The sequence below is a fragment of the Pogoniulus pusillus genome, chromosome 2 (genome assembly GCF_015220805.1).
Source record: "Pogoniulus pusillus isolate bPogPus1 chromosome 2, bPogPus1.pri, whole genome shotgun sequence".
Taxonomy (NCBI): domain Eukaryota; kingdom Metazoa; phylum Chordata; class Aves; order Piciformes; family Lybiidae; genus Pogoniulus; species Pogoniulus pusillus.
In genome coordinates, this window is record NC_087265.1 from 5868219 (window position 1) to 5881246 (window position 13028).

Here is a 13028-nt window from a genome sequence, read left to right on the forward strand (position 1 = left end):
TATTCAAGGAAGGAAACTCAAATTTCATCTAAATTTAGATTTCCTTTTCAAAGAAGCTTCTACAAAACTGACAGAAATTCAGGGAGGTTTCAGCTCATTGGTTAAAAATACTTCCTGCACTAAGAGACAAAGCATTAAATGGCCTCCCCAGTTCCACAGAGACAGGGAACTACTGGAGGGAGTTCAGTGGAGGCTACAAAGATCCTGAGGGGCCTGGAGCACCTCTGTGAGGAGGAAAGGCTGAGGGACCTGGCACTGTGGAGCCTGCAGAAGAACAGCCCCAAGGGGATCTGCTCAGTGCTCAACAAGAGTAAAAGGACCTCTGGGAGGCAAGAGGCTGGGGTAAAACTCTTGTCAGTGGCACCTAGTGACAGGACAAGGGGCAATAAGCACAAACTGGAATCCATGAGATTTCACCTGAAGAGGAGGAAAAACTTGTTTGGTGTGAAGGTGCTGGAAGCCTGGAGAGAGCTGCCCAGAGAGGTTGTGGAGTCTCCTTCTCTGGAGACTTTCGAAACCCATCTGGATGTGTTTCTGTGTGACCTGCCCTAGCTGATCCTGCTGTGGCAGAGCGTTGGACTGGATGATCTCTAGAGGTCTTTCCCAATCCTTACCATTCTGTGATTCTATGATTTTGTCAGACCAAGATCCAATCTCTGTCTCAGTTAGCATCACCTGCAGCAATTCTCACCTTGTTCATGGTCTGGGCATTTTGCTTGGCCAGCACCTGCTCCATTGCATCTGTTGGGATGGAGAACTTCAGCTTGTCTGGGTGCTGGCGATAATTCTTCTCACTGAGGATCTGGGTGGCTTTCTTGACCTTTTCTACATCCAGGGACTGAAGTGGTATCCAACCAACTCCTTTCAACCAGTTATTGAAGTCTGCTTTGTACACATTCTTTGAACAAAAAAAAGAAAGGAAAAGGGAAAAACACAAACACAATGAGATGAGGAAAATTAGAAAGGCTGAGTACAAAACCAGAGCCTGCAGCAAGAGAAGTGTGGGCAGCAGGGTGAAGGAAGTGATCCTCCTCCTCCTCTACTCCACACTGGTGAGACCCCACCTGGAGCACTGCATCCAGTTCTGGAGCCCCTGGTACAACAGCGATATGGATGTGCTGGAAGGTGTCCAGGGAAGGGCCACAAGGATGAGCAGAGGGCTGGAGCTGCTCTGCTGTGAGAAGAGCCTGAGGGAGTTGGGGCTGTTCAGTCTGGAGAGGAGAAGGCTCTGATGTTACCTTATTGTGGCCTTTTAGTATCTCAAGGGGACTACAAGAAAGATGGGGAGGGACTTTTAAGGCTGTGAGGTAGCAATAGGACTAGGGGGAACGGAACAAAGCTGGAAATGGGTAGATTCAGACTGGATGTTAGGAAGAAGCTCTTCACCATGAGTGCAGTGAGAGCCTGGAAGGGGTTGCCCAGGGAGGTAGTGGAAGCCTCCTTCCTGGAGGTGTTTAAGGCCAGGCTGGATGAGGCTGTGGCCAGCCTGCTCTAGTGTGAGGTGTCCCTGCCCATGGCAGGGGAGTTGAAACTAGATGACCCTTGTGGTCCTTTCCAAGCCTGACTGATTCTATATGATTCTATACAACCAGCTAAGGCCTTAAATCTTCTCCTGGCATTCATCACCTACATCGCTCTGAAGCTGCATCACATTTCTCGATAGCTCCAGATTCACAGAGTCAGGCAGGAGCGTGTAGTTGTGAATTAGCTGCTTGTAGCCAGTGTTGGTCACTGCTTCCTGGGCTTTCTTGGCAGCTGTGACACTGAACATATCCAAAGGAGTGTGATATTTGGTCTTGGTGACTTCGTAATCCTTCTTGTACTCCCGATCCGACTGGATCTTGGCCACGTGCATGTAGTGCACGAGTTTGGGATCATCCTGCAGGCTGCGGTACCCAACCTGTTTGCCTTTATCTTTCTCATAGGATTGCTTGTACTTGTACTAGAGAGACAGGAGAAGAAAGAGAAGCAAGCTTTACCTACAGGAAAGAAAACACACCTGGGATAACTGAACCCATGGAAGCTCAGCATTTTGAATACAAAAACTTAACATGAGACTTTTTGGAACGCAGGAAATTAAAACATGAAGTTCCATCTAAACATGAGGGCTGGGTGCTAGGTTGGACTGGATGATCTTGGAGGTCTCTTCCAACCTGGTTGATTCTATGATTCTATGACTTCTTTAAGCATGACAGAGCACTGGAACAGGCTGTCCAGAGAGGTGGTGGAGTCTCCACCTCTGGAGGTGTTCCTGTGTAACCTTCTCTAGGTGAATGTGACTTGGTAGAAGGATTGGACTTGATCTCCAGAAGTCCCTTCCAACCTCTACCATTCTGTGATTTCAACAGCAAGGGACAGCCCTGGGGCTGTTGGGCCTGCAGAAGAGCAGATATAAAGGGGACCTAATCAATGCTCAGCAAGAGCTGCAGGACCTGTGGGGAGCAAGAGGCTGGGACCAGGTTCTTGTCAGTGGTGCCCAGGACAAGAGCCAAAAGGCACAAAATGGAACTCAGGAAATTATATTTGAAAATGTGGAGAACTTTTTTTGGTGTGAGGGTGCTGGACCCCTGGAGCAGGTTCCCCAGAGAGGTTGTGGAGACTCCTTCTCTGGAGAGATTCCAAGCCCACCTGGACATTGTAACCCTGGGCAAGCTGCTGTGGGTGCCCCTGCTTTAGCAGTGGGGGTTGGAATGGATGATCTCCAGAGGTCCCTTTCAACCCCCACCAGACTGGGATTCTATAAACTCATAAACTGTTTGCCAGGCAGCACAGGATTTTAAGGTCAACAAAAGGGAAAGCAGTGCAGGATTTCTCAGCTTGTCTTGACTCCAGGTATAGAGTTAAACCTAGACAGGCAGTGCCCTCCCTCACCATTGCCACATTCTGACTTACTGTCACAGACTTCTAACTCTCAGGAACATCTAATCTTTTAAATTAACAGCCTAACATGTAAAACCCAAGGCAACCAAGCAATTAGCTACCCCAATATTCAGCTACTGGAGGGAGGCACATTCAAGGTGGGGAATGAAAATCATTTGCAGCCTTCTGCTTCACTGAGCTGATTTACTTCTGTGTTCCAAATGTCCTCTCGTGGCTTGTGTCAGAGTACACCAAGCTTTGCTGTGGCCACTCAGGGAAGCTGTCTGAAGACAGCCACGTTTCTGTAAAGCTCATGAAGGGTAGATAGGGCTCCAGAGCCTTGAGCAACCTGTGGAAGGTGTCTCTACTCATGGCAGGGGAGTTGGAATGAGATTATTATTAAGATGCCTTCAAAGCCAACCCATTCTGTGCTTCTGTGTTGAAGAGAGGACAGGCATATTACCTGACCTGTTGGAAGGCAGCAAAGGGGAAAAGGATCTGGGGGTCCTAGTGGATGGGAGGTTGCCCATGAGCCAGCAATGTGCACTTGTGGCCAGAAGGGGCAATACCATTCTGAGGTGTATTAGAAGGGCTGTGGTTAGCAGTCAAGAGAGGTTCTCTTGCCCCTCTACTCTGCCCTGGTGAAGCTGCATCTGGAGTGCTGTGTCCAGTTCTGGGGCCCTCAGTTCAAGAGGGACATAGAACTGCTTGAGAGAGTCCAGCACAGAGCCACAAAGATGATTAGGGGAATGGAACATGTCTCTTATGAGGAGACATTGAGGAGCTGGGGCTGTGCTGCTGGGAGAAGAGGAGACTGAGAGGTGAGCTCAGCAATGATTATAAAGATGTGGAGGGTGAGTGGTAGAAGGTTGGGGCCAGGCTCTGCTGGGTGATGCCAGTGACAGCACAAGGGGCACTGGGTGAAGCTGAGGCATAGGAAGCTCCAAGTAAACATGAGGAGGAATTTTTTCCCTGTGGAGGTGACAGAACCCTGGAACAGGCTGCCCAGGGGGGTTGTGGAGTCTCCCTCTCTGGAGATATTCAAAACCTGCCTGGATGTGTTCCTGTGTGACCTGCTCTAGGTGCTCCTGCTCTGGCAGGGAGGTTGGACTGGCTGAGCTTTGCAAGTCCTGCTCTGGCAGGGAGGTTGGACTGGCTGAGCTTTGCAAATCCTGCTCTGGCAGGGGGGTTGGACTGGCTGAGCTTTGGAGGTCCTGCTCTGGCAGGGGGGTTGGACTGGCTGAGCTTTGGAGGTCCCTTCCAGCCCCTTACACTCTGTGATTCTGTGAAATTACATCAGATGAACTTGCAAACGAGCTGGTGAACACTTGAGGCCCACAGAACAAAGAGCCCCATCTCAGCAGCACTCTCATATTAGGCTACACTTCTAAAGAAGCAAGTTTCTTCCAGAGGTTCACGTAACTCAGCTGCTGCTTCATAGTATCACAAGAGTTTCAGTCCTCAGCTCTAAGTGGCTCTGCACCATTCCACACAGAGCATATAGACAGCTGTGCTGTGGTAGCTGTGTGCAGCCCACTTGGTGGAAATGCTACTTACATCACTTGCTATATTTCGAGAAGCCTTTGCAGCAATAATAGGAATGGCATCTGGCTTCAGGTCGTAGCCTTTGGCAAGGGTTTTTTTCCAGTCAGCTTTGTAGTTAGCCTTGTAAGGACAGAAAAGGTCTCAGTCAGCAGTGCTATGAGCAGCAACTTCAACAAAGAGGTTTAAGATATTATTTTTGTTATCATTTGAGGAATAAAAATACTCAATTTGTACACATGCAAGGCAGAAATAGTGACCTGCATGCAAACTAGTGATGTTACAACAACAAAATCTACTGCCCAGACCCAGAAGCCAGCCCACCAAGTCCCAGAAGCCAGTCCACCAAGACCCAGAAGCCAGCCCACCAAGACCCAGAAGCCAGCCCACCAAGACCCAGAAGCCAGCCCACCAAGTCCCAGAAGCCCACCACGACCCAGAAGCCAGCCCACCAAGATCCAGAAGCCCACCACGACCCAGAAGCCAGCCCACCAAGATCCAGAAGCCCACCACGACCCAGAAGCCAGCCCACCAAGATCCAGAAGCCCACCACGACCCAGAAGCCAGCCCACCAAGATCCAGAAGCCCACCACGACCCAGAAGCCAGCCCACCAAGATCCAGAAGCCCACCACGACCCAGAAGCCAGCCCACCAAGACCCAGAAGCCCACCAAGACCCAAAAGCCAGTCCACCAAGACCCAGAAGCCAACCAAGACAGTCAGTTCAGCTCATCTAGCTAAATCATTGACTCCACAACCACATTTTGCAATTTTTATGTGGAACCCCTCACTCAATGGTATTTTTGTCCATCCCTTAACCAAAATCTTTTGTCATTTGACTGAGCTTTCCAAATTGTTTTCCTGTTGGCACCAAAATCATGCCTTGTGTGCTCTGAAGCCACCCAGGGAGGTGGTGGAGTCAGTATTTCTGGAGGTGTTCAAGAACCACATGGACATGGCTCTTTAGGATATGGTTTAATGGCCATGGTGGTGTTGGGTTGAAGGTTGGACTCTTTCTTAGAGGTGTTCTCCAACCCACAACATTCTGTGATTCTGTGAAGTGACTGAGGAAATCAGTCTGGCTGGGTTTTTTGTCAGCAGTTAGTGTCTGGCCAGGCTAAAAGTATTTCAAGGCTGCTAAAGGAGATGGCAGCTTTTATCTAGTGCCTGGAGGGCTGATAATACCACCAAAAAAAATTAATATCACAAAGGGAGATACTCAGGGTGTTGGATGGGTGCAAGGAGTGGTGGAAAGGAAGCAGAGTAGTGGTGGAATGGCAGGAAAAGGCATCGCAGTCTTTCCACTGGGTGAGTCAATGTCCTCTGAGAGGCCAGTAGGAGGAAGCAACGTACAGAGAATTGCCTGCCTCTGCAGTGTGTTTTAGGTGATGTGGAAATTGTGTTACAAGTGATAGTGGTTTCTCATTCTGATGTTCATGAAGGATGTTCATGAAAGATGTTGAGTTGCTGGAACATGTCCAGAGAAGGGCAACAAAGCTGGTGAGGGGCCTGGAGCACAAATCCTATGAGGAGAGGTTGAGGGAGCTGGGCCTGTTTAGCCTGGAGAAGAGGAGGCTCAGGGGTGATCTTATTACTGTCTACAACTACCTGAAGGGACATTGTAGCCAGGTGGGGGGTGGCCTCTTCTCCCAGGTAACCAGCAATAGAACAAGGGGACACAGTCTCAAGTTGTGCCAGGGTAGGTATAGGCTGGATGTTAGGAGGAAGTTCTTCACAGAGAGAGTGATTGGCATTGGAATGGGCTGCCCAGGGAGGTGGTGGAGGCACCGTCCCTGGGGGTCTTCAAGCAAAGCCTGGGTGAGGCACTTAGTGCCATGGTCTAGTTGATTGGTTAGGGCTGGGTGCTAGGTTGGACTGGATGATCTTGGAGGTCTCTTCCAACCTGCTTGATTCTATGATTCTATGATTCTATGATCAGACAGCATTAAAAGGTGCTTAAGAAGCACCAGACTAACTGCCTCCTGGAAGTAAAAGTTTAGCTGAATTCACAGCTTGTGCATTTCTAAATTCAGCACCACAGCATGAAGAAACAGAGGTTAATTTGTTCTGTTAAGGAAGTGACAGACAAAGATATCCTGGAAAACAAACTGTTGGTGCTATGCTTACATCACTCAGATTGATGGCGTTGACTCTGGCTTGGATAAACTGAGGAACATCAGGATCCAGGGTGTATTTGTGCTTTACTTTTTCACCCTCTTTCTTATATGCTATCTGCAAAGAATAAGAAGCAAATTGTTGTTGACAAGCACAAGGTTGGTCATAATGACAAACAGAGACATTACAGAGAAGACTTGAGGGTGCTGGTTGATGAAAAGTTCAACATGAGCTATCAATGTGCATTGCCAGCACAGCCCCAGCTGTGTCCTGGGCTGATCCCCAGCAGCAAGGAGGGGATTCTGCCCCTCTGCTGTGCTCAGGCCAGCTCTGGAGTCCTCAGCACAGCACAGGTTGGAACAGGACCAGTGGAGGCCACAGCAATGCTGGCAGAGTTCTGCTGTGAGACCAGGCTGAGAGAACTGGGCTTGTTCAGCCTGGAGAAGAGAAGGCTCTAGAAAGACCTTACAGCAGCCTTCCAGGATTTGAAGGGGCTACAGGGTAGCTGGAGAGGGACTTTTTACAAAGGCATAGAGTGACAGGACAAAGGCTAATGGCTTCAAACTGGAAGAAGCTCAATTTAGATTAGACATTAGGAGGAAATTCTTCCAGTACCAAGCACTGGAACAGAGAACTGCTCAGAGAAGCTCCAAGCCTGGAAGTGCTCAAAGCCAGGTTGCATGGGTCCTTGAGCAACCTAATCTCTTACAAAGTGTCCTTGCCCACGGCAGGGGGTTGGAATTGGATGGTCTTTAAGGTCCCTTTCCAACTCAAACCATTCTAATTCTGTTTCATTCTTACCAACAAATTGCAATTTTACTGTTTTTCCAGTTTTAAGATGGAAAGGTTTCTGAGCTGGCCTGTCAGCCAGTCACATCTAACTCATAAATGAGTAACAACAATTATCTTACATCACTCAGCTTCTTGGTGTTGTCCTGAGCTAAAAGCATTGCCATGGAATCATTCAAGCTTGTAAATTTGAGGGTCCCAGGGTGCTGTCGATATTTCTTTTCATTTAGGGCTTCTCCAGCCTTTTTGGCCTTTTCAACATCCAGAGAACCAAGGGGGCTCCATCCAATACCCTTGAACCAGCTGTTGTAATCCTGTTTGTAGGCATTCTGGAAGAGAGAAAGCCAAGATGGAGTAAGATTTTCTCCCCAGAGCTGTAATAACTCTGTTCAAAACAATGACCACAGCCTAACCAGTCTGTTCACTAACAGCAGGGGTCTCGGAGAGTACAGAGGAAGGCCACAAAGATGATCCAAGGACTGGAGCACCTCTGCTCTGAGCACAGGCTGAGGGAGATGGGGATGTTCAGCCTGGAGAAGGAGGGACCTGAGAGCTGAAGTTACCCTACAGGAAGGCTGGAGAGAGACTTTTCATGAGGTTGTCTAGCAACAGAAGAAGGGGGAATGGTTTGAAGCTGAAGGGAGAGTAGTGTTAGACTGGATGTTAGGAGGAAGGTCTTCAATATGACAGTGGTGAGACTCTGGAATAGGCTGCCCAGGGAGGTTGTGGATGCCCCTCCCCTGGAAGCATTCCAGACAGGTTGGATGGAGCTTCGAGGTCTAGTTGAGAGGTGTCCCTGCCCATGGCAGAGAGGGTGAAGTAGATGATCTCTAGGGTTCCTTCCAACCCAGACCTCTGCAGGGATCCATCCAGAGCCAAATTCCATCTCCAACAAGAGGTACAGAGTGCCCCAATAACTATTTGTTTGCACGAAGGATCTAGAAGGTCCCAGGAGAGATCTTCTATGCCAGATGTCTCTGGAAGTATCTCTAATAATATCAACAGTTAGGTTTTGTCCACTCCTTTGTCCCAGGTAGTTAATAATAGTCCAACTACACCATCATACTTATCTCACATGAGCATATAACCAAGACAACTTCAAAGAAGCCCTAAAGAATAAAGCAAAACAAACTCCTAATGATCTTCTCTAGGAGACAGGAAACTCAGACCACCATCCCCCCTAGGAATGGCCATTTTCATTTCATAGAGACCTGTCTTTCCTTTGCCACAGCATGCAGGCAAACCTCCATGGAACTGGGATCATGGGAATACTTACATCACTCTGAATTTCCATCATGTTCTTTGCAAGCTCCACAGCCATGGCATCTGGCAGGTAAGTGTAGTGATGGATCAGGTTTTTGTAGTGGGTGTTGGAAGCTACATCCTGAGAATGTTTAGCAGCCTGGACACTGAACGAGTCTGGAGGTGTATGGTAGTTAGTCTTGGCCTTCTCATAGTCTTTCTTGTACTCGCGATCAGACTGAATCTTGGCTACGTTCATGTAGTGGACAAGCTTAGGGTCATCTTGCAGGCTTCTGAAGCCAACGTGCTTCCCCCGAGCCTTCTCATAGGCTTCCTTGTATTTGTACTGGAAAGGGAGCAGAGAGGTGTGCTGTGCTGACTGAAAGAGACACCAGTGGGGAGAAGGGGGAGAAAAGGGGGAGGCGGAGAGAGGGGGGGAGGGGGAGAGAGGGAGGGAGGGAGGGGGAGAGGCAGAGAGGGAGGGAGGGGGAGAGGCGGGGAGAGAGGGAAGGAGGGGGAGAGGCGGGGAGAGAGGGAAGGAGGGGGAGAGGCGGGGAGGGGGGGAGGGAGAGAGGGAGGGGGGGAGGGAGGGAGGGAGGGAGGGGGAGAGGCAGGGAGGGAGGGAGGGAAGAAGGGAGAGGGAAAGGGAGAAAGGGAGGGAGGAGGGAGGGAGGGCAGAAACCAGATGCTCTTTCCTGGAAACATGTCACGGAAGGATTGCAAGAGCTGCTGATGTAATCTCTCCTCTGAAATGTGGGTTAACAACCACAGTGTGGTAGCATTTGCCTGTCTAAAGCAAGCAAGACGGAGTCTCCATCCCGGCAGGGGTTTCAAAGCCGTGGAGATGAGATGCTAATGGCCACGGTTTAGTGGTGACCTGGTAGCACTGAGTTAATGGTCGGACTTGACCATTTTAAAGGTCTCTTCCAACCAAAATGATGCTGCAATTCTAAGGTGAGCACAAAGTAAGTTCCACACAAGCTAAGCCTCTGGGAAAGACTAAGAATCTACAAGAAGGATGGAGAGAGACTATTCATAAGGGCCAAGGGGCAACGACTTCAAACTAGAGAAGAAGAGAGTTAGATTGGATGTTAGGAACAAGTTCTGCACCATGAGGGTAGTGGAACACCAGAACATGTTGCCCAGGGAGGTGGTTGATGTCCCATCCCTGGAGATATTCAAGGTGAGGCTTGACAGGGCTCTGGCCAAAATCTGCTTAGTGCAGAGGTGGTTGCACTAGATGACCTTTGGAGATCCTTTTCAACCCAAACCATTCTATGATTCTCACCTCTCATAATGCTGTCTGGAGAAACCTGTGCACTGTTTAACTAAGCTCTTAAGGATTAAACAATTCCTTTAGGAAGGAGGTACTCACATCACTCGCAGCCTGTCTAGCAGCCTTGGCAGCCTGGATAGGAATAGCATCGATTTTCAGATCATAGCCTTTGGATTTTAACTCTTCCAATCCAGCTTTGTAATAGTTCTGGAAGAAAAGGTGAATTCTGAGCAAACGGTTTCTAGCTGACACCAATGTGCCCTTGTGGCCAAGAAGGCCAATGGGATCGAGTCTGTCCAGCAGATCAAGGGAGCTTCTCCTGTCCCTCTACTCTGCCCTGCTGAGTCCCCCAACTTGAGTACTGTGTTCAGTTTTGGACTCCCCAGTTTCAGAGGGACAGGGATCTGCTGGAGAGAGGCCAGCAGAGAGCTACAAGGATGATGAGGGGACTGGAGCATTGCCTGATGAGGAGAGGCTGAGGGACCTGGGGCTGTTTAGTCTGGAGAAGAGAAGACTGAGAGGGGATTTGATCAATATTTGTAAATATCTGGGGGCTGGGGGTCAGAAGGAGGGGACAGGCTCTGCTCACTGCTGCCTGGGATAGGACAAGGAGCAATGGATGGAAGCTGCAGCACAGGAGGTTCCACCTCTACACAAGGGGGAACTTCTTGACTGTAAGGGTCCCAGAGCCCTGGCACAGGCTGCCCAGAGAGGTTGTGGAGTCTCCTTCTCTGGAGCCTTTCAAGGCCTGTCTAGATGTGTTCCTCTGTGACCTGAGCTAGATTTTATGGTCCTGCTCTAGCAGGGAGCTTGGACTCAGTGATCTCTTTGGGTTCCTTCCAACCCCTGACAACCTGTGAACAGAAACTTCATGTTGTAAAGAGGACCAAGAGCTCTGGGTTCCAATTATACTTACATCACTGATGTTGTAGGCGTTGACTTTAGCCTGTATAAACTGGGGCACATCTGGAGGGAGGTGGTACTTGTGAATAACTTCTTCACCTTTGGCTTTATACAGTATCTGCATAGACAAAGAGGGAAGAGGAGAGAAAGATGAAGGCAGAACAGCAAGAGGGGACAGAGAGGGAGCAGGCAGGAGGGGACAGAGAGAGAGCAGGCAGGAGGGGACAGAGAGAGAGCAGGCAGGAGGGGACAGAGAGAGAGCAGGCAGGAGGGGACAGAGAGAGAGCAGGCAGGAGGGGACAGAGAGAGAGCAGGCAGGAGGGGACAGAGAGAGAGCAGGCAGGAGGGGACAGAGAGGGAGCAGGCAGGAGGGGACAGAGAGAGAGCAGGCAGGAGGGGACAGAGAGAGAGCAGGCAGGAGGGGACAGAGAGAGAGCAGGCAGGAGGGGACAGAGAGAGAGCAGGCAGGAGGGGACAGAGAGAGAGCAGGCAGGAGGGGACAGAGAGAGAGCAGGCAGGAGGGGACAGAGAGAGAGCAGGCAGGAGGGGACAGAGAGAGAGCAGGCAGGAGGGGACAGAGAGAGAGCAGGCAGGAGGGGACAGAGAGAGAGAGCAGGCAGGAGGGGACAGAGAGAGAGAGCAGGCAGGAGGGGACAGAGAGAGAGAGCAGGCAGGAGGGGACAGAGAGAGAGAGCAGGCAGGAGGGGACAGAGAGAGAGAGCAGGCAGGAGGGGACAGAGAGGGAGCAGGCAGGAGGGGAAAGAGAGGGAGCAGGCAGGAGGGGACAGAGAGAGAGCAGGCAGGAGGGGACAGAGAGAGAGCAGGCAGGAGGGGACAGAGAGAGAGCAGGCAGGAGGGGACAGAGAGGGAGCAGGCAGGAGGGGAAAGAGAGGGAGCAGGCAGGAGGGGACAGAGAGGGAGCAGGCAGGAGGGGAAAGAGAGGGAGCAGGCAGGAGGGGACAGAGAGGGAGCAGGCAGGAGGGGACAGAGAGGGAGCAGGCAGGAGGGGACAGAGAGGGAGCAGGCAGGAGGGGACAGAGAGAGAGCAGGCAGGAGGGGACAGAGAGAGAGCAGGCAGGAGGGGACAGAGAGAGAGCAGGCAGGAGGGGACAGAGAGGGAGCAGGCAGGAGGGGAAAGAGAGAGAAAGGGAAATGAAAGAAGAAGAAGACAGACATTTAGCAGCCCAGTGTTTGTAGACTGTAAATGCTTTGTAGTGCTGAGTAACACAACTTGAAGCCCTCCTGTTACTTCCTCCACAAGGAAAGTCAGAGACTAAGTCCTTGCCCAGTGGGTGGTCAAAACCCTTACTGGCTTCTTCCTTAGCAACTTAAGAGTGAGTTGCTCAGCTGAGGGGAGACCTTCTTGCTCTCTACAGTTCCCCAGAAGGAGGTTGCAGTGAGGTGGATGTCGATCTCTTCTCACAAAGAACAAGTGAGAGGACAAGAGAAAATGCCCTCAGGTTGTGCCAGTGGAGGTTTAGGTTGGACACGAGAAACAATTTCTTCCCTGAAAGGGTTGTCAAGCTCCAAACAGGCTGCCCAGAGCAGTGGGGGAGAAGTCCCCATGCTTGGAGGGCTTCTAAAGCCGTGTAAGGGTGCTGAGGGCCATGGTTTGGTGGTGACTTGGCAGTGCTGCAGAACTTCATGACCTTAAAGGTCCCTTCCTACCCAAATGATTCTATGGCTGTTATCATCACAAGAGTCTGGCATTTTTTGACACTGGGACATTCTTTGATGACTAGAACCTGTTAGGGAGGGATGCAAATCCACTTGTCTAGCAGAGGCAAGGGAACCTTTGAACACCCACAACTGTTTCTGAGCTGGTGTGTGTGAGCTCTCTCAAAACTGGAAGATAAAGCAAAGGTGGCCACAGGGCAGAACTTGGTCATGACTGGATGAGGCACTTAGTGCCATGGTCTAGTTTATTGGATAGGGCTGGGGGATAGGTTGGACTGGATGATCTTGGAGGTCTCTTCCAACCTAGTTGATTCTATGATTCTATATGATTCTATGTCAGAGTATAGCAACCAGTTTACTTACATCACTCAGCTGTTTGCTGTTGATCTCTGCCTGCTTCTGCACTGGAGAGTCAGTCACTTGAGTAAATTTAGTTTGATCAGGATGCTTCTTGTAGGTGTGCTGAAGGAAGAGAATAAACATATTTGCAGAAAGTTCCTGTGAGCATTTCATAAGGCTTAGAGTTGGGATTACAAAGACAGGACAAGGGAAAATGGTTTCAAACCAGAGAAAAGGAGACTCAGATTGGATTTTAGGAACAAGTTCTGCACCATGAGCATGGTGGA

The 13028-nt window shown here is 50.1% G+C and overlaps 1 protein-coding gene across 1 annotated transcript in view; it reads right to left on the minus strand.

Moving 5' to 3' along the window:
- Positions 1 to 13028, minus strand: part of NEB (nebulin) — a 218009-nt gene that overhangs the window by 170661 nt on the left and 34320 nt on the right. Inside the window, exons 16-24 of the mRNA XM_064154908.1 lie at positions 12766 to 12864; positions 10739 to 10843; positions 9922 to 10029; positions 8581 to 8892; positions 7427 to 7633; positions 6528 to 6632; positions 4417 to 4524; positions 1631 to 1942; positions 692 to 898 (exon numbers count right to left, since the gene is read on the minus strand). Of these exons, the coding sequence (XP_064010978.1) occupies positions 692 to 898; positions 1631 to 1942; positions 4417 to 4524; positions 6528 to 6632; positions 7427 to 7633; positions 8581 to 8892; positions 9922 to 10029; positions 10739 to 10843; positions 12766 to 12864 (1563 nt within the window). The remainder of the gene's footprint in view (positions 1 to 691; positions 899 to 1630; positions 1943 to 4416; positions 4525 to 6527; positions 6633 to 7426; positions 7634 to 8580; positions 8893 to 9921; positions 10030 to 10738; positions 10844 to 12765; positions 12865 to 13028) is intronic.